Genomic DNA, 25,931 nt, shown 5'->3' on the forward strand with positions numbered 1-25,931 from the left:
TGCATAAAAATATTTTACATTTATAGAACCTCACCCCAAAATGAGGGGAGGCAGATACTTTTTTGAAACTGTTCTCTGGAGCCAACTTGGTTATTATTACACTATGTTCAGTTTCATTTTCTTGTTCTTTCCATTTATATGAACAATACATTTCTAATTACTGTTTCTAGTACCCAACTGTTTTTCTATTTCCTCCCAAGAACAGCACAGTTAGAATCCTATACTCACATCCTTAGTATATTTCTGAGAAATTAATTTTTTCCATAAATCAGAAGGAAGGTGAATGTTTCAAATTAACTGATGTTTATAACTTGGCTTGGAATCTAAACTCTCCATAAACTCTAAAATTCCATGTTCCCATAAAATAATTTTTATTCCAATGTATTATATGAATATAATCATAACTTACTATTATATATATTAACATGTTGTTCACATAGGACCACTGTTGGAAATAGGAAGACTCTTACCTCTAACATATATTAACTATATGATCTTGGGCAGGTCATTGCACTTCTCAGGATCTCAATACTCTTAAGCTATAAATTACAGGGAGATAGTTAATTCCCTATCACTGACTGGGATTTTTACACTTTGAGTTGCTCATGCCAATAAAAGTACAGAAGAAATATATGATGTTTGTCTGAGTATATTATGTAATATCCTTATGGGAGCCACCTGCCAGTGGCTGCTGGAGGTCTAACTCAGACCTATAGAATGGGTTTCTTCATATGAGACAATCATGATGACACAAGAAGACTGAGAGGCAGTTGCATTCTCTGACCTCTCTCCGCTTCCCTCTTGCCTCCAATTTATTTCATTCCCAATCCACAAGGAACATCTGCATTAGTAAAGGCTGCTTTGCAATTCCTTCAAGTGATTCAGAGCTGTGGAGGCTCTGGGAGAATTGACCTGCCCCTTCACTTAGGCATGGTCCTTAACAATTCCCTGTTTTTTTGTTTTATAGGCGTGTGATTATTTCCCCTTCCAGAAGTGATAATGCTACCCCCCCCCCCCCACAGCATAGTCAATAAGTTTATGCATTAGCTATTAACTAAGTCCACATGGTAAGATGTCTGAGTCTGCATGCCAGGGAGTGCAAATAGCATTATCACTTCTGGAAGATTGTAGGGTGAGATACTATAGCAGATGTTAAATCTTGTGAGATGTCATAGAGGCAAATCAAACGGAGAAGAGGACTGTAGTCAGAACAAGCATTTTTTATAAGTCTCTCATCAGTCTCCTGGCTCAGCCCTTTGATGTGTTGGTCCATTTAATTACCTCGACTAAAAAAGTCTTACTGAGTCTCTTTTCCCTTTCCTTCTCCATGAGTTACCAAAGGAACTCTGGGATGATCTTACGAACAGCTCTTGGGTTCTGCTTTGTCTTTGTTTTTTGTGTTTCTTATGCCCTATGTATGGATGCCATATGTTGCAATACAGGAGCCACCTGCCAGTGGCTGCTGAAGGTCTAACTCAAACCTATAGAATGGATCTCTTCATGTGAGAGGATGATGATGCTACAAGAAGACTGAGAAGCAGTTATGTTCTCTGACCTCTCTCCTCTTCCCTCTTGCCTCCAATTTATTTCATTCTCAATCCACAAGGAACATCTACATTAGTAAAGGCTGCTTTGCAGCTCCTTCAAGTTTTATGATTCAAAGCTATGGAGGTTCTCAGAAAATTGAACTGCCCCTTCATTTAGGCATGGTCCTTAACACCTTTGCCAGCCTAAGAAAAAAGATCACACTATGTAAAAACAATTAATTTTCTGATGAAGCTAGTAAAAACATTCACTGTTAACTTTTCTTTATTGAGACAAATATCACATCAGTATTAATCAACCACATGACCATTATTCAATGTCTTAGTTAACAGCTGGTTTCTATAATGTATGCTTGGGAAATCTGAAGCAGTAATGTTTTCTCTACTTCTGGCCAAATATTTATAATCCAAGTTGCATAAAAAAAATTGTGTTCCAATATGTTGATTGCTTCTAAATTTTGTGTTACCAGATTGTTATACTTCTTTTAGTTTTAACATTTGTTTTCCATTTACTTAAAAAGAAAAAAGGAAAAAGGACCTACATGTGTAAAACTGTAGCAGCTATTTTTGTGATGGCAAAAAATTGGAAATTGAGGGGATGCTCATCAATTGGCTGAACAAATTGGTATATGAATGTAATTGAATACTATTGTTCCATGATGATGAGCAGGCAGATTTCAGAAAAACCTGGAAAGATTTATATTAACTAATGCTGAGTGAAATGAGCAGAACCAGGAGAACATTGTACAAGGTAATAGCAACATTCTGTGGATGATAAACTTTGATAGATTTTGTTCTTCTCAGTAATATAATGATCTAAGACAATTCTAAAAGTCTCATGGTGAAAAATGCTATGGGGGTAGGTAGGTGGTGCAGTGGATAGAGCACTAGCCCTGAAATCAGGAGGACCTAAATTCAAATCTAGCCTCAGACACTAACACTTAACACTTTCTAGCTGTGTGATCCTGGGCAAGTCACTTAACCCCAATTGCCTCAGCAAAAATTAATAAATAAATAGATAAATGAATGAATGAATAAAAAAACGCTATCTACAGCCAGAGAAAGAACTATGGAATTTGAATGCAGATTGATGCACACTATTTTCACTTTTTTTTCTTTCTCATAGATTTTTCCTTTACTTCTGATTTTTCTTTCACCTCATGACTAATATGAAAATATGTTTAAAATGATTGTACATGTATTACCTGTATCAGATTGCTTGCTGTCCCCCTGTTCAAGGGGAGGGAAGGGACAGAAGGAGAGAAAATTTGGAATGTAAAATCTTACAAAATTAATGTTGAAAACTATCTATGTAATTGAAAAAAAATAAAAATAATATTATGTGATGGTGGGAACAAAAACACAAGCACTTTGTGATATGCTGATACAGGATGAACAAAGTTTCCTCTTTTTATTAAAGAAGCATTTCTTTGAGCTGGGGCCCATGAACTTAAAAAAAAAATCTATAAAATGTTTATAAATTTATATCTATACACATATACATAGATTTGTTTTTGTTAAGTCATGTCCAACTCTTTGGACATGGGTTTTTTTATTAGCAAAGATACTGGAGTGTTTTTTCATTTCTTTTTTTTCAGTGAATTAAGGCAGACAGATTAAGTTATTTGCCCAGGGTGTTGTAGTTTATAAAATTCAGATCTTATTGATTCTATACCTACTGAGTCACTTAGCTTCCTAGATAGATAAGTGCATTTCAGTATAACTGATTTCATTTGTAGTCCTAGGTGTTTTATTTTGTGCAATTTAAAACACTGCAATTTAAAATCTGAGAAGGGTTCTCCAGGCTGTCAAACATTTATAACTCAAAGAGAACCCACAATATAAATCAAATTTATAACTTGGTCTCTGTGTAAACTATTTCCTAAGTCATAGATTAGGATGGGAAGCCTCATTTTAGTGATGGTTATTTATAAAATGAGACTTGCTCCTCTCAGTCCAGTCAGAACAAGATCCTTGGTGTCCAGAATTATTACAATGAAGTCTCTCCATGGAACAATACTTAGTATGCTCAGACCTGATTTCAAATCTGCCCTCAGATACTTAATACCTGTGTGACAAGTCATTTAACTCCTTTCTGCTTCTGTTTCTTCTCTTATAAGCTCTGCTTCCCAGGATTATTGTGAAGTAATATTTGTAAAGGATTTTGCAAAACTTTAAATCCTTTAAGACTGGTGGGATGAAATATTAACATTTTAGAGCTCCCAAGTGAGTGTAGGAACAAGGCAGAAAATATTTGGCAGGAATTTATCTTTGGTTGCAGGCACAGCTGGCTGTCTGAAAGTGAAATTCCCAGGATTCAAGTGCGTTTAAATGTAAATTGTGGCTATGAAAAGGCTTGAATGTCTTTCTGAAAGTGAAGCAGGCAGCTCCTGGACAACTATATGTTTGGTCCTGTGCTCAAGGCCCCTCAGGAGCAGGAAGGGACTGGGGCTCTTCTGGGTTTTTTGCCATGGTGAGTGGGTGTGCGTCTGCCTTGAAGAGGGTGTTTCTGTGCATATGAACTGGTCTGAACTGAGTGTCCTGCAGGATAAGGGCCTACGCGCTGCTCCACGGGCCGTGGGCTGTCTGACAGAAGGAGGAAAGGAGGTCTCTGGCTCACGAACACACATGCCCAGAGCTCCAGGAAGAAAGAGAAACATGGTATTTGGAGACCAAGTTGGGGTGGCTCATTGACCAGTAAGTGAAAAGAACTCTTTGTAGAGCATTTATTCTTGGCCTTGACTTTGGACATGATGTTAGGACATACTCTTTCCTCCCTCCTTTTCCCTCTCTCTTTTTCTTCTTCTCTTTCTCCCCTTTCCTTTTCTCCCTTCTTCTCTTCTTCCCTCTTCCTCCTTCTCTCCCCTCTTCTTTCCCTTCTTCCTTCTCTTCTCCCTATCCTCTCCCTCTTTCTGCTCCTTACTTTCTCTTCTTCCTCCTCTCCCCCTCTTCCTTTTCCTTTTTGCCCCTCTCCCTCCTCCCCACTCTCCCTCTCCTTCCTCCTCTCCCTGTCTGTGTCTTTCTTTCTATGTTTCATCTCCTCCCCCCTATAAGTACATAGAACATTTATTAAATACTTAGTATATGCCAGGCATTGTACTTTTTCCCTTGCCCCCTCTTATTCATTTGAATAGGACCAAATTTAGACATTCACAATAACATAATCTAACTGCATGGGAAGAAGTTATAGTTATCCCACCCACCCCCACATGTATATGCTACATATATGATATATAATATATACACACTATATACCCTATGTGTATAGGTATAAATGTGTCTTTATAAACAAACACACATATATACACACACATATGCATATACATATATGCCATGGTAGAGATAACCTTTAAAGTGTTTCATATATACATATATACACATATATGTATGTATATGTGTATAAATGTGTGTGCACATATTTTCCCCTACATTTCAGTGTAAATGGCTTCCTTTGTATTACCATTTATTTAATTTTGTGCATTTAAGGATTTTCATAGGATTTCTCAGATTCTCAAAAATTTTCTCTATTTCTTGTCCATGGCACAAGAAGTTTAAGAACTCCAATTAAAAGTTGTTGTTGTTCAATCATGTTGCACTTTTTGTAACTCCATTTGGGATTTTCTTGGCAGAAGTTGTTCAGTGGTTTGCTTTTCCAACTCATTTTCTAGATGAGGAAACTGAGGCAATCAGGGTTAAGTGACTTGCTCAGAGTTACACAACTAGTGTCTGAGACTAGATTTGAATTATTGCAAGTTTCCTGACTCCAGGGTTAGTACTCTCTATATGTGCCATCCAAATGCTCCATTATATATTCCTTATGTTATGTATAATATATATGTACATATACACAATATATATATATATATATATATATATATATATATATATATATATATATATATATTAGGCATAGTCTGTATTCCATGTCTCATAAAAGAAAAGGTCTCAGAATTCTGGAAATCTAGGTCAGTGGAGCATCAGTTCTCTTCTGTATGTTGTCTTCCTCCATTAGAATGTAAATTCCTTTAAGTCAGGAATTATCTATTTACTGACTTGTATTTGTATTTCCAGAAGTTAACAGTGCCTGGCATGAGTAAGCACTTAAATGCTTGTTGCCGCCTACCTTTTGTCTGATAGAGACCCCAAGTACAGTTTCTCTACCATGTTATATCTATTTTTGAGGGTCCAATCTAACTAAGCTTGGAAAATTTTACCATCAGGTAGGTTGACCACAGAATGATGATGAAATTTCTTTGGTTGTAGGGAAGGACATACCCTTTAAAAAGAAAATTGATAAAAACAAGTGAAAATTTTTTTTTCCAATTTATATATTGAATATAAACTGTAGAAATAAATTAAGTCCTCTGCATTCAATGATTCATAGTTTTAGAAATTGAAGGTTTTAACCTGGATTTCTTTGAACTTGTTTTAAAATTATTTTTAATAAGTATGTTTCAGTCTAATTGATTTTCTTTGTGTTACTTTGTATTTTATATTATCCATTTAAAAATAGTATTTAGAGGTAGAGTCTATAGGCCTCTAAAGATTACTAAAGGAGTTCATGACACAGACAAACTTAAGAACCGCTGCCTTTGAGCTTCACTTTGGCTTCTTCTCTCCCTTAAATGAAATAGTGGGACTCTCCCTTCCACCCTTTATCCTATTACTATTATAAATGTTGTTTTTCATTTTATAAGGCAGCCTTTTCTAAAGCAGAAAAAACATAAAATTAAGTTCTGGGGCCAGAAAAGACAGTGCTGTTGTTACTATAGATGGATGCATTGTAGAAAGAGTTCTAAAGATTAAACTTTTTATCTTTGTTATCATCTTCAAATTTTTTAAGAAATTGATGAAAGATAGTGGAGCAGGAAAAATCTTTGTTATCACAAAAAAAAATTTGAAGGCTCTTTTTAATAATAATTAAGATGACAGCGAAAAGGTGGGTTGGATTGAAAGGATGGACCCTTTCTATTTTCAAATTTATATATTAATTATCAATATAACCCTTGGAGTGTTCTTCACATAAACTGTCTCCCCCTATCATTTCTTTTAGGTTTAGCTGGTAAGTTTTTTATTTTCTTCCTGAGAGATGACTTATGCAGTGAAAACAATTTGTTTTTGGTTAACTGAATATTTTGGCCTGGAAAGGAATAAACATTTATTAAATGCCTGCTATGTGCCAGGTTCAGCACTGCACTACTAGCTACCTCTGGATGAGGTTCTGGACCAGGTGATTCAGTATTCCCCAAGTAAGCTTTTATGATTTGAGGCAGCAGCATTGAACTTGGAGGAATATGTTGAATGAATGCCAGATTTTACTTTTTTTTTTCTTCAGATTTTATTTTTAAAAGGTAGGTATTGGTAGGAAATTAACAATTTCAGCACAATTGCAGCAGTTTAAAATCTGGGAGTTGTAATGTTGTCTGTTCTGTTGGTTGATGGCTTGGCTTGTTTGAGATGCTTTAAAAACTTAGGTTAAGTGATTATTAATTGCATCACTTGTTTCTTAGTTATCTTTTGAGAGGGTTCAAAAGTATTTGTTTGAAAAGCTTTTAAATACCATTGAGATTGCAGTTACATCTGATGTAAGAATTTGGAAGAAGCAGTTTTGCAATTTCCCTGTTATTGATCTCATCACTTCCCACTTCCCCAGCAACAATCAAAAAAGCTGCTCTGAGTTTGTTACTATGAAAATGAATTTTACAAAGCTGGTTGAATAGATATATAATCATTTGATTTGGGTACCTATTTTTTCCCCTTGTTCTGTGTAATTATAAAAACAAATACTAGGGGGACCTAGTTTCCTTATTTAAACTATGGTGGACTAACCTGTTAGAACTCTATTTACATTTATTTTGTACGCAAAAATGTTTTCTTTTTCAAATACAGAATTGGCAATATGGAAAGTTCTTTGTCCTGTATCGATAGTAAAGCTTTAGTGGGGTTGATTAAACTTTTCATTTTTGTTTTTATGAAAAACAAAACATGTCTTTTGTTTTTATATAACATTAATTTCCAAGTTTATCCCTTTCCTACCCAGAAAGCTACCTCCTTACAAAAAATGAAAGAAAATCAGTTCCACAAAACCAACCACATTGCCTTTGTCTGATAGTAAATGTCATGTTCCACGCCCATAGTTTCTTCTATAATGAGAGAGGTACATTTTCTCAGTTCAGGCTAACCTGGGTTATTATAACTACATAAAATTCTATCCTTCCTCCCCACCACCATTTATTATTGTGCTCATTGTGTTTACTGTTTATTTAATTCTGCTTACATGAAAAATTACATCATCTGTTCTACATCAATTTATAAAGGTCTTCCGATGGTTCTATGAATTCTTTTTTGTTTTTTTTTTCTTGTGGTGAAATAACATTCCATCACATTTGGATAAAACAGTTTATGTAGCAATTCCCCAGTTAGTGGGAATTTTATTTTTATTTTTTAAGTTCTTTTTCTTTTTCTTTTTTTATTTTTAGTTCTTTGCTACCAGGAAAAAAAATCATTATTTTATTACATGGGCTTCTTGACCATCTTGAAATATATATATATATATATATATATATATATATATATATATATATACATATAGCATTGGGAACTGAATCAAAGTAGGAATATTTCACTAATTTTTTAATAAGTTTTAAAGATTGTTTTATTGTCAACTAAAAAGCATTTATTTTCTCTCTCATTTCATTCACAAAGCATGATTTTGAATTGCTTACAAGACTGTTTGGACCAGTTCACAACTCTCATTAATATATTTATGTACTTATCTTTCTATTTCACAACTAGTGGCATATTGGATAACACTGGGCCTGGAGTTAGGAAGACTCCTTTTGATGAGTTCAAATATTGGAGACTAGTTGGGCGATCCTGGGCAAGTCACTTAATCCTGTTTGCCTTAGTTTCCTCATATGTAAAATGAGCTGGAGAAGGAAATTGCAAACCACTCCAATATCTTTGTCAAGCAAACCCCAAATGGGATCAACAAGAGTTGAACATAACTGAAAGACAGCAACAGTGAGATCTTTTTATAGCCTACTCATCACTGACATTTATTAGTCTTTTCTTTTAGCTCTGTTGATCCGGCTCCCTCCCTCAAAAGCAAAAACAAAAACATAACACAAAAACATAATTTCTTGTGATTGAAATTTATTTTTTATGATTCCTCTCTGTGACATTCTTGGTTAAAAATTCTTTCCCTAGCCATAACTTTCTCTTTTTTTTTTTTTTTGACCGCACAATACTATTTTATAACTGGTTTTCTTTCTTTCTTTTTTTTTTTTAGGTGCCATGGGTATTATTTTATTTATTGCCAAACCTCTTGTTCCAATTTTCCCCTTCCTTCCCTCCACCTCCTCCCCAGGATGACAGGTTGACCAATACATGTTAAATGTTAAGTATAAATTAAATACAATATAAGTACACATGTCCTAACAGTTATTTTGCTGTACAAAAAGAATCGGACTTTGAAATAGTGTACTATTAGCCTGTGAAGGAAATCAAAAATGCAGGCGGACAAAAATAGAGGGATTGGGAATTCTATGTAATGGTTCATAGTCATCTCCCAGAGTTGTTTTGCTGGGTATATCTGGTTCAGTTCATTACTGCTCTATTGGAACTGATTTGGTTCATTTCATTGCTGAAGATGGCCACGTCCATCAGAATTGATCATCATACAGTATTGTTTTTGAAGTATATAATGATTTCCTGGTCCTGCTCATTTCACTCAGCATCAGTTCATGTAAGTCTCTCCAGGCCTTTCTGAAATCATCCTGTTGGTCATTTCTTACTGAACAATAATATTCCATAATATTCATATACCACAATTTATTCAGCCATTCTCCAATTGATGGGCATCCACTCAGTTTCCAGTTTCTGGCCACTACAAAGATGGCTGCCACAAACATTCTTGTACATACAGGTCCCTTTCCCTTCTTTAGTATCTCTTTGGAGTATAAGCTCAGTAGGAACACTGCTGGATCAAAAAGTATGCACAGTTTGATAACTTTTTGAGCATAGTTCCAATTGCTCTCCAGAATGGCTGGATGTATTTACAATTCCACCAACAATGTATTAGTGTCCCAGTTTTCCCACATCTCCTCCAACATTCCGCATTATCTTTCCCTGTCATTCTAGCCAATCTGACAGGTGTGTAGTAGTATCTCAGAGTTGTCTTAATTTGCATTTCTCTGATCAATAATGATTTGGAGCACCTTTTCATACGACTAGAAATAGTTTCAATTTCTTCATCTGAGAATCGTCTGTTCATATCCTTTGACCATTTATCAATTGGAAAATGGCTTGATTTCTTATAAATTAGAGTCAATTCTCTATATATTTTGGAAATGAGGCCTTTATCATAATCTTTGACTGTAAAAATGTTTTCCCAGTTTATTGTTTCCCTTCTAATCTTGTCTGCATTAATTTTGTTTGTACAAAAACTTTTCAATTTGATATAATCAAAATTTTCTATTTTGTGATCAGTAATGATATCTAGTTCTTTGGTCATAAATTCCTCCCTCTTCCACAGGTCTGAGAGGTAAACTATCCTATGCTCTTCCAATTTATTTATAATCTCATTCTTAGCCATAATGATGCCTCTCTATCCATCTTCCTACATTTAAAAAAAGTGATTGATTATTTTAAAATTGAAGATCTATGTCATGTAAGGTGCTGATCTACAATATTTTGATAAACTACTTCCCAATTTTCCTAGCCGTTCTTGTCAGTTGGGCATTTCTTCCCAAAGTAGAACTGTTCTGTAGCCCCCCCAATTTTTTTTAAAATTAGTACCTCCTTTGATGATTACTGGTTTAATGAGATAACTTGAAGTCTGGAAGTTCTGTTGTTCCTTCATCCATACTTTTTTAATCTTGTGATTTAATCTTGTGTTAATTTCCTACCAATACCTACCTTTTAAAAATAAAATCTGAAGAAAAAAAAAGTAAAAAATAAAGTGCTGAAGTAATATAAAGATACAAACAGCCACAAGCTCAATATTGTTCTCAAGCAGAGACAAAAGAATTGCTATATCCACTTCATTTGTTCAGTGCTTGTTTTGGGGGGCATTTACATTCCCCTCTACTCCCTCCCCACTCCCACAAAATTTTACAGATTGTCCAGTATGTCTATTGCTGATAAAATACTGTACAAAACACTTTATTCTTCCAAATTAATTAAACTTCAGCCACAGCTTGTGAAGATCCAGAAAAGAAAGTGCTTGGTGACTAGTCTTTGGCATTGTCAAATGATTCAACATTAGAAACTTACTTGATTTTATCAAAAATATTTAAGTGGTGCAGGGGATATAGTGTTTTGGCCTGGAGTCAGGAAAACCTGAGTTTAAATATAGTACTAGTCACTAGAGGACCAGTCACTTAGCTTGTATGTCTCAGTTTCCTCAGTTTTAAGATGGGAATAATAACACCTCCCAAAACTGTTGGGAAGATCAAATAAGCTAATATTTGTTAAGTCTTTAACACAGAATACATATAAATCAGTGGTTCTCAAAGTATGGTCTACAGAATCCTGGGGATCTCTCTGAAACCCTTTTAGAGGGTCTACAATTTCAAAAATAATTTTTATTTCCAATATGGTAAATGTCTATAAATATAACCCAGATAAACGAAAACGCTTTGGAGAGATCCTCAATAATTTTCAATAGGATAAAGATACTGAAAACAAAAGTTTGAGAACCACTGCTTTAAATGATTGCTTCCTTCCCTTTCTTATCAGAGGAAAGGACATTAAATAAAGGGCACCCATGGGACTTTTTTATCTAACTTTCAGCTAAAACTTTATGGATTATCTCACTATTAGAGTGTGAGCTCCCTGAGACCAAGGAATGTCTTATTAATCTGTATTCCTAATATTTAAAACAGTGCTTAATAAATATTTTTTAATTCATTCACGCAGGGTCAAATCCTATTCTGCCATTTACAACCTGAGCCATCTTGGAACACTATAATGTCCTTTTGTGTAAACTGAAAATGAGCTGTATTCTTGATCTTTATATTATTTTTGGCACTCATTCTCCTGCTAGGAGAATGGTTTAAGAATATTATCACTTTATATGCTTCAATTTTAAGATACAGAAATAGAAGAAAAGATTCCAAATGAACCTTTAAAAGATTTTGCTGAGTGGAAGAAATGTCTTTTTGACATTTGCTGAGTGGAAGAAATGTCTATTTGAAATTAATCCTTTTCAGGCTGTTTACCACTTTGCTATTTCACTACAAAATTAGGTTTTCCACTATTGAAAAGATTTAGGGCTTAAACAACTAATAGAAGAAATCGTTCTCTTAAAAAAAGACCCTCATGAATTTATTGCAAATTTCATTGTTTTCTAGTAATACCAGAATCAATGTCCTTTTTTTATTTTTTCCACTTAAAAACCCCAGAGTATTGGATTGTTGAAACATACATATACTTATTCATGCCATTACATTCAGAATGTACAAAGATTAGATTTTTCAGTTATTAACAAGAAATTGGTATTGGACATTTTAGGAAAAGAAAAAGATTATGTTATAAAGTGCTGAAGTAATATAAAGATACAAACAGCCACAAGCTCAATATTGTTCTCAAGCAGAGACAAAAGAATTGCTATATCCACTTCATTTGTTCAGTGCTTGTTTTGGGGGGCATTTACATTCCCCTCTACTCCCTCCCCACTCCCACAAAATTTTACAGATTGTCCAGTATGTCTATTGCTGATAAAATACTGTACAAAACATAGCAAGTGATGAGGAGTACCACTTTATATGCAGCTGTGTGTGTGTGTGTGTGTGTGTGTGTGTGTGTGTGTATGTGTGCCTATAACCAAGCTAGGCTTGTCTTGTTTGTTCCCCTGAGTTGTCTTAAAGTAACAGCAGAGATATATAAAAGATGGGGCCAGCAAGCAAGGGCCACCACTGACCAAATGAGATTCTGTATAAATCAAAGCAAAGAGCATAGCCTACCCTGTTGCCTTCACACTTTCCTTCATAAGTAACTTTGAAAAAGGAAATAATGTACATGTAGTGTAAGCTGGAAAAACAACAACAGACAACTACCCAGTCTTAAGATGTAAACAGTGTCTTGCAACTCAATGATAGTCCTAAGTGTCTTAATATTTCAACAGTTCAGTAATTTTTAAAAAATATCAGAAATGCTTTAAATATTTAGTATAATACAATTCTGATTAAAGAAAATCCTCAAGTATTTTTAGGAGATGAATGATTAAAAAAAAATAAAATAAAAAACTAAACCACATCCAGTAAGGTGGTTTGCTGTTCTTGCTCAAGTCGGGTTTTATCTATTTTAAAATAGCACAGTTTGTGTAAAATCATTCCAAAGCAAAATTGAGAAATCATTACAGCCTGGGTTTTCAAGACAGTAATTTTGCAAAATAAAAGATTTTTTGAGGCATTGAAAGGATAGCTGAAAGGAGGTAAAAATGCATTTTTACTAGTTTTCATATTTAATTTCTCATAATAACTATCAGCTTTTAACCATCCTAGAATAATTTAAAAATAAATACTATCTTAAATTTAAGATACTATAATCACAGATAGAGGAATAACTCAAAACAACAGGAAATCTATTTGAGAATGCTATTCTGGAAAAGTATTTTGTATTAAAATACTTATGGTAAAAACTGGCCATAAAAATAAGTGGTAATCTTCACATTTATCCAATTCAAGTTGTTATTGTTAGTTATTTCATAATCCCTTACTTTATTGATAAACTATTTGGTCTAAAATCCTAAATTAAATTAATCTATTTAGAAAAATAAGAGCCCATGTTTTGCCAAATGAAAACACCAAAGTCATTATTTAAATTTTTTTAAATTCATATTTGCCTATGTATTCATTTTTCTAAAAAGATAAAAGGAGTTTTAGTGGTGCTTAAGAATTTTTGCGTGATCTGCTCACTGTCACATGGGCTATATTTATTTCATAAGATCCCAGTTTACTGGAACTAGAGCTGTGGAAACATGTGGCCAATGCTTAGCACCTCTTTAAAAACAGGAACATGAAAGTCTAACACATCCTCATATAGCTAATAACTTACAATGGAATGGAATGGAATGGAATGGAATTCGTTTTGTTTGTTTTTTTAGCTGACTTAAAAACAAACTGAAAAAGAAACCTTTTCAAAAAGGTGTAGATAGTCCTGTTCACATATACATTCCTGTTAAGATGTATTTCTGAAAGTGGGGAAGAAAAGGTAGTCAGTCACCTTTTCCTCAATATCCTATCAACCCAGTTTTTGATATTTGAAGAACTTATCATACTACATTATTTTTCTTATTTCCTTTGTTTTCATGTTTCCCAAGGTCCATTTCAAGAAAGTCTTCAGGTGTATCTTGTAAAGATTTTGTGTTCCGACTGTTAGGCTTCACTTCATCTTGAGGATGTTGACATAATCCAACTTTGCATGGTCTCACAAATGCTAGAAAAATAGCTGCTAGAAGCATGCCAGCTGTGCAGGAGTAGAAAGCTGAAGCATAATTCTTGGTGGTATCCACTAGAATACCTGGAGGAAAACATGATATAAGAAAAGTTTTTAGAAATAGAGGATACCTTTCCCCAAATCTAATTTACTGAGAAAACATTCTAGTTTTCCTGCTTTATGTTACTGAAAATGGAAATGGTAAATCTACCATTATTGGTCTATTTCTCCACTAAGAGATCAAAGACCAAGAGAAAAAAAAATAGATAAAAAAAAACATTTAAGCAACAGCAGTTTCTGTTATAGCAAAGAAATAGAAACTAAGGTGTGTGTGTGGGGGGGAGCGCTTAACAGTTGAGGAATGGCTGAGCAAAATATACTATATTAAGGTAATGGATATTATTGACCTTTAAGAAAGGATGAAAGGGACAAATTTGGAGAGACCAGAGACTTGAATGATCTAATGTAGATTAATGATCTAATCTTCAGTCACCAAGAAATAAATTTTTATAATGACCACAGTATTATAAAAGAAAAAAGTCTTTGAAACAATAATGAATTCTGATTAATGCAATACCCAATCATGACTTCAGAAAAGTAGTAAATCATGCTTTCCAATTTCTTGGCAGAAAGGTATTGGACTACAGGTATAAAATGAGACATATTTTCAGACAGCCAATATATACATGACTTTGTTTTGCTTGACTATACTTATTAATTTTAAAGTAAGGCTTTTACTTTTTAATAGGGGAAAGTTGTGGTTGGAGTAGGAGGCAATGCTATTGATGCAAAAAAGAAAAAAACATAAATACAAATTAACAAAATATGTACAAATACAAATACAAAAATACATAGAAGAACAGAGGGGCAATAGAAACTGGAAATGTTAGTACGATTGTGTTAAATTTAAATCATACTTTAAAAATCATAAACTACACATAGCATGGAAAGTCACGGTTTCATATATAATCCTTTTTCTATTCTTTTTCTGATATTTGTCAAATACAAAAGAAAATGAGAAACTTTAAAAAAGAAATAGTGGAGGAAAGAAGGCTATGTCACAGATACAGGATTAGTTTCAAGAACAATTAAGTTCATCCATAATGTAAGAAAAGTCTCCCAACTCCCCCTTCCCCCCAAAAAAAATTCCCTAGAAAAAGGGAAATAATTGAGTTTTTTTATGTCAGGAAAGGTCACTTAAAATAAGAAAATAGAAGAATTCCTCCTTGCAAACTATTTTTTTGGTAACCAAGCCAATAAATCTATTTCTTCCCTCAAACATATTTACACATATTTGAGAAAACACACTATTGAATCACATTTAATGATGTACTTAATCACCTCAGTAAGTTTCTATTGTATCTCAATGCTATAAACTATGTCCATATCTCTTTTACCAAGATTTTATCCTACAGTAATAGATCAACAAGTAGAAGGATACAACTACATGTCCAGGACTTGTAACAACCTTTCTGAGAAAGAAAATTGTTTGAAATCTTCTAATTTTCATTATTCTATTAGTCAGATGAGAAGCAGGTAGAGGGTGGCCTTGAAATCAGGAATACCTAGGTTCAAGTTTTAATTGTGTGAGTGGAGATAAGCCACCATTCAGTTTTGGTGAAGAGATTTCCACAAGAGCTTTTTTCTTGCCAACAACACAACATGGCAGAAGGAGCCCTGAGTATCTGAATTCTGTCTGATTGTTCCATTATTCAATCTGTGACTTTGATCAAGTTACTTCATACACATGGAATCCAAATTAGTTAATCTCAAAGGTCCTTTTCAACTCTTAAAACCTAAGGCTCTGATGTAGTGATGAATATAATACAGAATCCACAGAGCTAATGGCACATTTTTTAGAAAGCAAGATATACATTTATGTTACCTGAAAGGGGTGGTCCAGCAAGTCCTGATATACTCTGAGCGCAGACATAGACTCCAGCTGCAGAAGCCATCTTCTCAATTCCCACTACATCATCTTCAGCTAGTAGAGGAATATGAGTGCCTGCTACCGTTCCAAGCATGAACCCAAAAAATGCACTGCATATTATAAGACCCCAAAATTCAAAAGCAAAAGGAAAGGCACATAAAGATATAGTCAACAAAATAACACAGATAAGCTCAATATAGATCTTACGGATGGGCTTTCTATCAAGGACAAAACCAGCACTCATTCTTCCAAAAATTTCTGCCACTGCCATTGCAGATAATGTAAAAGCTGAACGATCCTGGTCAATACCCAGACTGATGCTCAGAGGAATGATATACAAAGAGGGAGCAAAGAATCCAAGTGTAGCAAATACACCAAAAAGTGTATAGCAAATGAAACTCTTTTCTTTCAAAATGGAAAAGTCCAATAATGAAGCCTTTTCACTTGTTTTTGTATCATTGGACTTTACCAAGATTTCTATGTCAGTCTTTGGCTCAGGTTCTGCACTGGCATGAGTAGGCACATTTTTAGGTGAGGTAGTTAATTCTACTCCTGAGTCAATGGAGTCTATTGAGGTGTGTGTTTTCTCATTTTCAAGCATATATTGTACTTCTTTCCGATTTTCAGCTGAGGGTTCTTTTGATGTTCCAGGTGATCTGATTATAATTGGTCGAAGCAAGGATCCACAGATGATAATATTTAACTGTAGGACACCAACGAAAAAGAGACTGTATCTCCAGCCAATCTTTTCTTTTAAAGCTGTGATAGCTTGAATATTTGGAAGAAAAGAAAGAACAAAAGTCAAAGTTGATAATAGACCTAATAAGAAAACTTCAAGAGAAATACAAATGATGATTTAGCAATAAACTTTAAAAGATAACCTTTACATTTGAAACGATGTGTTAGGTAACATTCTTTTAACCAATAAATAAGAATATAGAAAGTGATATGAAATACATAACTCAAGAAAAGAAAATAAAGTTTTGCCCATTTCTTTATTCCACTGGGGTCAGCTTTCAGGATTTTTAAATGTGCGGACAAAAAACATCTATAAAAGATTTATGCAAAAAATGTAAGTTGCCTCAGCTCTAAAAGAAAAAGGTCTTGAGGATTTACATTTTATTTGGCAGAGATAGAAGGGGTAAACCAAGTCAGTAATGCATACTAGAGATTGTTAAAATTAAAGCTATTCTCATTTTTTAATTTATAATTCACTGATTTTAATTTGCCTGTGATTGCCCATAAACAATATAAAAGTTTTAATATTACAGGTGGTTGATTTTAGTTTATCTAATATAATTCCCACCATAATACACATGAGTAATTTGAGGCCCAGATAAGAAAGTCATAACACATGTTTTTACATGCTTATTAATGATAGAGCAGAGCAGCTAGGTGTCACTTCCTGGAGTCAGGAAGACCTGAGTTCAAATTTGGTCTCAAATTATTCATTCACTTGCTTCAGTTTCCTCACCTATAAAATGATCTTGACAAAGACATTATAGTGAATTTCAAAATAGAAAAGAGGATACATTCTGCAATCTAGAAGCCATCTAGGTAGTTTTTGGCTCCTGGAAAAATTTTAGAACATTTGTGAGTATCTTTAAAAGGAAGCAGTGATTAGGAAGAAATAGTATGACTTCACCAAGAATAGGTCATGTCAAAATAACCTTTTTTTCCTTTCTTTTGGAAGGGTTAGTAAATTAGTAGATCACAGAAGTACTGTAGGAAGATAGTTTACCTAGAATTGAGCAAAGTGCTTAATAAAATGTACTCAGCTTGTAAACCCCTTCACCCCCCCCCCCCCATTTATTTGATTTGAGCTAGAGATAATATAAGGAAATGGATTCAGAATTGGCTAGATGTCTATACTCAAAGATCAATCTTCAGGAGTTACCTTGGAAGCAGGTCTACTATAGAGTGCCCCAGGAAAATGGGCTTGGCTCTGAACCATTTAACAATCTTAACCAGGTCTGAATAAAGGGACAGATATATGTTCATCAGATTTGCAGATGATGCCAACAGGGAGAGGTAATAAAAATACTGGGAGATAAAGAGTCAGGTTCCAAAAGACTTAGTTAATTAGAGCACTGAGCTGAATCTAATTTTATGACATCCAACAGGAATTAATGTAAAGTTTTATACTTGAAAACAACAAAAACCAACCTTAGAGGTACAGATTGGACAGGCATGGTGAGAAAGTTTCAGTGAATTGTAACTTGAATAAGAGTCCGCCATAAAAGTTCATGTCATCTCTTGAGCTACTCTAAGAGAAACTTAGTTTCCTGGAATAAGGAAGACATAGTCCCATTTTACTACAGTTAAGAAATTACGCTGAGAAGCTGATGAAACTTCTGTCAAGATTACTGAACTACTATCTTTAATATTTGAAACAATGGAGAATTGTTGAGGTGGGAAGGATCTAGGAAAGTCCTGTAACCCATGCTATTTGAAGAGTGGTAAAGGAGCTTGGGACTTTAACATTAAAAACATGAAACATGTTTAACATGAAAAAAGAAACAGGGTGACATGAGAGCTATATCCAGATATGTTAAGGACTGTCATTAAGGATGGAATTTTTTCTGTTTGGTTCTAGAGAGAAAAACCAGAAGAAACAGGCGTGGAAGTTTCAAAGAAGCCAATTTAGATTTTAAATCAAGGAAAACTTAACAATTAGAGCTGTCACAAAGTGCTGGTGAATTCTTCAGAGGTTAGATGACTACTTGTGGAATATTTTAGAGAAGGAGTTCTTTCAGATATGGATCCAACTAAGACTTGAAAATGCTAGGATTAATTTTGTGTTTACTTCTGGATATCACAGGAAGAATACTGACAAATTCAGCAGAAGAAATGTTTAGGTGAAGAAGAAATGCACTATAATCCAATAGACCTATATGATAAATGTTTATTACATTTGTTGAATCCTAGATTTAGATCTGGAAGTGAATGTAGACACATCATTTAATCCAACTTGCTAATTTTACAAGGCCAGAGAAGTTGGATAACTTGCCTGGGAAGATATAAACATAGCAAGTAGGAGACCTGGGATTTGAACATAGGTCTACTATCTTTCAATGCCCTATACTGACTGTTTTTTGATAAGACAATATATGTGATTGCTATCTTCAAACATATGAAAGACTGCTAGAAGGATGAGTGATTAAATTAAGTCTGTCTCTAGAAGACAGAACTGGGATCAAAAAGTTAAAACTGAAGAGTTCGATTCTGCCTCAGTACCATAAATAACTTTATGTAACAGTTAAGACTATGTAAAAATAGGTATTGGATTTCTCATTACTTTATGTGTATTCTTATATCTGGCAAGAGATTAGACTAGATTAAAAGTCTCTTTCAGTTCCAAGAATCTAGGTAATAAATTAGCAAAAACACCCACCCAGCCACCCAACCAAACAAAAAACTTTGAAAAATAAGGTAAGGATTTAGAAATCAGCATAGTTGTTACAAAGATTTAAATTATATAGTAATTTAGATTTAAAATCTATGATCAATTAGTTATTAAAAGTAAGTTTCTTTGGAGCATTAATCTCTAAAGATAAGAAAACAATGATTGGAATTTAACTTTAGACACAACCTTTTAGTTCAGTGCCCCATGACCCAAAGACTATTGGAAAAGAATCAACACACATACACATACACACACTTTTTGGAGGTGGTGTCATAGAGGAAAGCATATTTCATTTCAAATCAGATTTACATTCTGTTCTGCTCATTTTTAGCTGTCAGATCATGGAAAAATCATTTTACATCTTTAGGCTTCGGTTTCTTTTCTTTCTTTTTGGGGAGGCAAACCAGGTTAAGTGACTTGTCAGGATCACAAAACTAATAAGTAAGTGTCTGAGATCAGATTTTAACTCAGGCCCTCCTGATTCTGGGGCCAGTGCTCTACCCATTATGCCACTTAACTGTCCCTATGCTTCAGTATTTTTTTATTTTTTTTTAAAAAACTGTATGTTGGACTTGATGATTTCTAAGTTTCTTTCCAGCTTCAAAAACTATTGTTATCTATCCATTTTTAAAAAAATCAAAGTAGACTAGGATTTTCTCTCTCCTTACCACTGAGTTGAATTCTAGGCTGTTACTATTAGAGGCTCCTAGGAGATGAAATGAAAAATGTTTGAGAGAGTATTAACTAAATACAGTAAACTGTGGCTTGTTGTTCTACTAGTTGCAATTTTCTTTTAGCCAGTCTGTCCAGACAAATAAAATATGACTGATATTCAAAATAACAACCCTGAAAAAATGGTGCAGTAATATTTCAAAATCACAAAATAAATTATATTCAATACAATTTTAGTTGTTTGTGCTTTGCTGTACTAGAGTTCTTTTTGAGTGCAACATCTATCATAATTCACTGTGAACTAGTATGATGACTTGGTAGATCTGATTCCTCAACCATGAGAAAGTAGAAAGAAAAATACTGTATTTGGAGATAGAGAATCTAGGTTCAAATTCTGACTCTGCTAATTTATTTTCTGCATGATTTTTGTTCAAATTACTTTACCTCTATTGGTCTGTTTTAAAATGAAGGAGATGAATTAGGCAACTTCTACTATTCTTTCTACTTCTAAATCCTATCATCTAGGAACCTAGTAAATTTTGCTATGTTACAGTTTTTGAATTATATGTTACTTTGCCCATGTCTCTTTCCCCTTTATTGTAGATCTGATGAAGAATCAGGGCATCTTTTATCATTGAGTAGTTCAAAGTCTTTTTTTCAAGAGAAACAATTATTGGATTGATTCTACTTATTTTTAATGGAGTTGGAGGAGAAAAAGCTCATGCATCAAGACAATGGCTGTACCAAAAATTAATTCTGTATTTCTCAAATGAACTCTTTTATCAGATCTCATGGTATAGTCTATAGGTAGTTAGGTCTAGATTATTTGAGTCAATGGAAAGAAAAAAATTTTTGGAATCCAAAATACTTTATATTTTCTACCCAATATTTTGCTTGGAGATTGGTTTGGGATGATGTTAGAGAGAACAAGAGCTTACACTGTGTAAGGAAGGGAAGGAGAAAAACCAAGCATTTACTAAGCACCTATTATGTGTGAGGAACTGTGCTAAGTTCTTTACAAACATCTCATAGCCACCCTGGTAGGTAGATACTATAATTACTCCCAGTTATAGTTGAGGAAGTGAGGTAACCACATAAGACATAAAGGAGTAGTGGCCAGGGAATTTTAGTGTGGAGAGACAAAGGGATTGGGGATAAGGGAGAAGGTAGCACTGTGACTCACCATGCAAGTGCTTTATAAATATTATTCCCCTCCCCCCCAAAAAATTATCTCATTTGAATCTCTAAACAATCTTGAAATTTAGGAACTATTATTATCCTCATTTTATAGCTGAGAAAACTGAAGCTGAATAGTTAAGTGATTAGTCTAGGGTCACACAACTAGCAAATATCTGAAGTAAAATTTGCACTTGGGTCTTCCAAAAATGCTTTATTTATTGTGTCCAGTGCTCTATTTATTGTGTTACCCTAAAAGATAACAGACAGAGATGGATTTATGTTATTTTCTTTTCATTTATAAAAATATTTTGGCACACTTACCTGGTGCACTAGCAAACATTGCAAAACATTCTCCTGTGGAAGCAACTGCAGTCACAAGGGACCGCCTTTTTTCAAAGTATAGTGACAGAATGGTGACAGTAGGAAGAAAGCTAAGGCAGAATCCCAAACCTGTGAACAGATGTCAAATAGTACCATGATAACCAAAAAACAAATAAAACACACTGATGTTAAACTGTTTTTAAAGATTTCCTTTTTTTCCAAGAAGAAAATAAGATTTATCAGCTTTTTTAACCAAAAATTCATTCTAGACAAGGAGATCATAAAGGAGGCTTCTCATGAAGATATTATTGAATTTGGTAGTAGGGGTAGATTTTAATCAGCTTAGGAAAAGGATCCTCTGGAAAATTTTAAAAAATCAAATAGAATGTTTAATATATCATACCTACAAATCTCATGTTGTTTAAATTTAAAAGACTTTGAGTGACCTTTCCTTTCTCCTCCCACCCCACATTTAAATTCAAAGTAACACTTACCAGATATTATTCCAATAGTTAAGTACATATGAACAACATTTTGTGCAAAGGATGCCACCATCATGCCCACACTGACAAGCAGTCCTCCTGCCATCACCACTGGACGATGGCCAAAACGATTAGTCAATATCGTGGACAGAGGAGCTACATTGAAAGAATATAAAGTTTTAATTTATGGCTGATAGGTTTGAATGCTAACTTAAATAGTCTTAAATCTTAAATGTAAGATAATATATAAAAAGGCAAATGAATTCTATGTTTCAATTAAAAAAGTTCAGACCGTAATTTTATTACTTGTTTATGTCAAATGGATGAAAAGAAAACCAAGTACAGTAAATGTTCTGGATTTATATGTACATTCGAGGAGGGTAATACTTTTCCCCTGAAATTCACTAGGTTCTGATATGTGAATAGATTATTATATAGAGTGGTGGTGGACCCTGCCAATATTTTAGTAATTTTTCTTTCCTAGCTTTCTAATACCCTCTCCCTCTCTTGCCTTTATTTTACTGATTTATTCTTCCTTTTTTTATTTTCCTACTTCATCCCTCTTCCTTCTACTTCTGCTTTCAAATATTAATCACTGTGTGCTACAATTAATAAAAATCCTCAGAAATATGATGGAGTTTGGGGGAAAGTATTTCACTGATGATTAGCCTTGATTGCTACCATCAGATTATGAATTTTTTCAGAAAATGAAAGTTGGAAAAGATTTCAGAGGCCACTTAGCTCAAGGATTCTGACATAGGATAGTTGAACTTAAAAAATATTTTTGATAGCCATTTTTCAGTATAATTAATTTCTTTTGCATTTTATTTCATGCATTTAAAAATATTATTCTGAGAAAGGCTCTATTGGCTTTACCAGACTACCAAAAAGGTTCAATTATACAAGGACTCCTGATGTAGTCCAGTACATGCTTAAGTGAGAATGCTTTCTACAGAAATAGTAATTATTGGGTAGGAGGCAGAACAAGATTTGATTAGTATATTTTAAATTTTATGATAAAGGAGAGGAAATTTGGCAATGACCTAACACGCTAATCTCCTTTTCTGTACCCATAAATTATCTATGTGGATTATGCCTCCCCCATAAAATTTAAACTTCTTGAGATCAATGGAAATTATTTCAAAGGGTTTCGCAAAAGGACAGGTAAGATCCCAAAGATTCCACAGAGGGAGTAAATTCAGGAAAGAAAGGAAATTCTCAAGAATGAAATTATAAAGATATAAAATGAGATCCAATTCTCATGAGGAAGAAAATGAGAATTAGTTAACGAAACCTAAATGGTTGTAGAAGGTATTCAACCAACTAATGGTTTTTGTTAGTGATAGTATTTTACTTTTCAGATTGCTTTCACATATATTTCCTTTTAGGTTTTTAAGAGTTATACAGAAGATTAAAGCAAAGACAAGTAAAGGTGTTTGAATATAAAAGCCTCTAAGGCTTTAGAATAGTGTCATGAATGAGAAATCTCAGAATGAGCTGAAACTGGCAGGGAAAGCTAATGGTAACAAGAGATATTATGTTTGGAGTAAATTGGACAATGACACTAATCAAATACAGAGGGAAGGCAGAATTGTTTATGTTTGTATTTTTAGCCAATAAGAAAAATCTATGGAATGGAAAAGGTAGAACAAAAATGACAATGAGAAGTTAATACCCAAGAAAATTAAGGAAGTACTTAAGACAGCACTTAATTGCCCCCATATACCAAAAGAACTGGCAAATTTGTCTGCTGAGTCATTAACAGTAATTTTTTAAAAGAATTAGTAGATGGGAAAGGTATCACAGAATGAAAGGATATATGTGCCAATTTTCTGAGAGAGAGAGAGAGAGAGAGAGAGAGAGAGAGAGAGAGAGAGAGAGAGAGAGAGAATGAGAATAAACTCGGAAAACTATAAACCAATGAGCTAGCTTGTCTTATTCCTGGAACAATTCTACAACATAGTTTTAAAAAGGATAGTTAGTAAATATCTAAAGGAAGTTATAACAAAGAATAATTATAGTTTCATCAAGAACAGGTCATGCCAACCAAACCTTACTTCCTTTTGATAGCTAACACAAGATCACAAAGAGTATTTTAAAAGTTCTTTAAACACACTGAGCTGAGTCAAATAGGGGGAAAAAATTACTAAGGAAAAATGTGAAATCTTACATTAATTTTAAGAAAGCAACCCTATAATGAAAATTGGTAAATTGGGGGGCAGCAAAAAGTAGACATAATTTGCTTAGATTTTAACAAAATATTTGATAGTCTCTCAAACCTTTCCATTATATTATTAACAAATTTCTTTGTAGAACTCTTTCTCATTGCCACCGTCATTCAGCAAAATCTAAAAAAACTCCATTTTTTTATTGTATCCAGCTATATCACCCTATTCAAATCCTTAAAGCAATTATCTACTAGCTCCAGTGTAATTCTCCTTCCATTATACTGGGGAACTTGACATACATGTTGATGTTCCCTTAAAAACTCTGGCATGACAGTTCAGACAGTTCAACATTCATGATCTATACCTTCACTACACTTTCTCTATACACATGGAAACCAGATCACCCCCTTGATCAATAATGCATTTTTAATTTAGTTTTCTAGTTGACACTTCAGTAACTTGACCTATCTCCAGTAAAGTTTTCTTGTGAGACTATATCAAATCTGTCACTCAGACATCAAAATTTCATTCTTTGGATGACCTCAAGATTAGCATACAAATGGAATCCTATCAGCAGCTGAAGTTAATCATGTAAGGTAAGATTTAACACAAGGTGGTATTTATGTTAGATATCTTAGACCTAACATGTCCAAAAATTATCTTCCTCTCCCAAAACCTCCCCATTCTTAACCCAAAGAGTACTACTATTCTCCCAATCATCCAGGCTTACAAGGTAGGTAACATCCTTGCCTATCTACTCTTCATATTCAGTCAACTGCCAAGTTTTATAACATGTCTCCTATATGCCTTTTTTCCTTTTCTGACAACGTCCCCATCCTGGTACAGAGTGGCACTTCTCACCTGTATTAGTATAACAACCAGCTTCTAATTAGTCTCTCTCCACTCCAATCCATTCTGCCTGCATTCAGCTGCCAAAATTACTTTCCTAACATGCAGGAGTGACCATGTCACATCCTTTACTCAAGAAACTCCCACAGGGCTTTATTTCCAGAATCAAATATAAAGCCCATTATGACGTGGCCATTTCCTTCTTTCTAGTTTTCTTATACCTCACTTTGCCTAAGAGTTCTGTAATACAATGCCACTGATTTAACTCCTGTTTCTTAAACAAGATACTCCATCTCCCCATTCTGGGCACTTTTCAATGGCTATTATCCCGTGACTGGAATTTTCTTCCTACTCATTTGCCTTTTCCTAGCTTCCTCCTGACTCACTTTAAATTCAACCACCAGAAAGAAGCCCTTCCCAGTCCTCTCTAATCTTAATTCTGAACCTCATCTAGAAGTTTACCTCCAGTTTAAATGTATATCTAGTTTGTAGGTAGTTGTTTGCACATTGCTTAAAATTATTTTGCATAATCCCCAATGAGCTCCTTGAGTGCTGGGATAGTGTTTTGGTTTTTACATTTCTTTGTATCCATGGTACTTAGCAGAGTGCCTGGCACATGGCAGGCACTTGTAGACTTAATCCTCTAGTTTGATTGCTCTTAATTCCCCTTTGCTAGATAACCCATAACTTGCAAACTGTATTTATTTCAAGATTTTGCCCTGGACTTCCTTTTCTAATCTCTCTATACTCAATGACTTCATCAGCACCCAAGGGTATAATTATCATCTCTGTGTAGATGCCTCTCAGATCTGAATATCTAGCTCTTCTTTCTCTTTTGGTATTCATTCAGAATTACTAGAGATCTATTATATATATATTTCCTCCCTGAGGCAATTGGGGTTACTTAACCCTAGGGTCACACAACTAGGAAGTGTTAAA

At 34.1% G+C, this 25,931-nt stretch overlaps 2 protein-coding genes across 3 annotated transcripts in view; one reads left to right on the forward strand and one right to left on the reverse strand.

The window, feature by feature from the left end:
* The first annotated feature begins 3,856 nt into the window (after positions 1–3,856).
* The window catches only part of ARSG (arylsulfatase G), a 194,940-nt gene continuing 172,865 nt past the window's right edge, over positions 3,857–25,931 (forward strand). The window contains exon 1 of the mRNA XM_031965688.1: positions 3,857–4,241. The gene's annotated coding sequence lies outside the window, so the exon portion shown is untranslated. The remainder of the gene's footprint in view (positions 4,242–25,931) is intronic.
* Positions 11,881–25,931, reverse strand: part of SLC16A6 (solute carrier family 16 member 6) — a 93,423-nt gene continuing 79,372 nt past the window's right edge. For both annotated transcript variants that reach the window (XM_031965693.1, XM_031965692.1), the window contains 4 exons: positions 21,988–22,131; positions 21,494–21,622; positions 15,871–16,683; positions 11,881–14,069 (listed from right to left, as the gene is read on the reverse strand). In XM_031965693.1, coding sequence (XP_031821553.1) covers positions 13,822–14,069; positions 15,871–16,683; positions 21,494–21,622; positions 21,988–22,131 — 1,334 coding nt within the window. In that variant the 3' untranslated portion in view covers positions 11,881–13,821. The remainder of the gene's footprint in view (positions 14,070–15,870; positions 16,684–21,493; positions 21,623–21,987; positions 22,132–25,931) is intronic.

This window comes from Sarcophilus harrisii, chromosome 4 (genome assembly GCF_902635505.1).
Source record: "Sarcophilus harrisii chromosome 4, mSarHar1.11, whole genome shotgun sequence".
Lineage (NCBI taxonomy): Eukaryota > Metazoa > Chordata > Mammalia > Dasyuromorphia > Dasyuridae > Sarcophilus > Sarcophilus harrisii.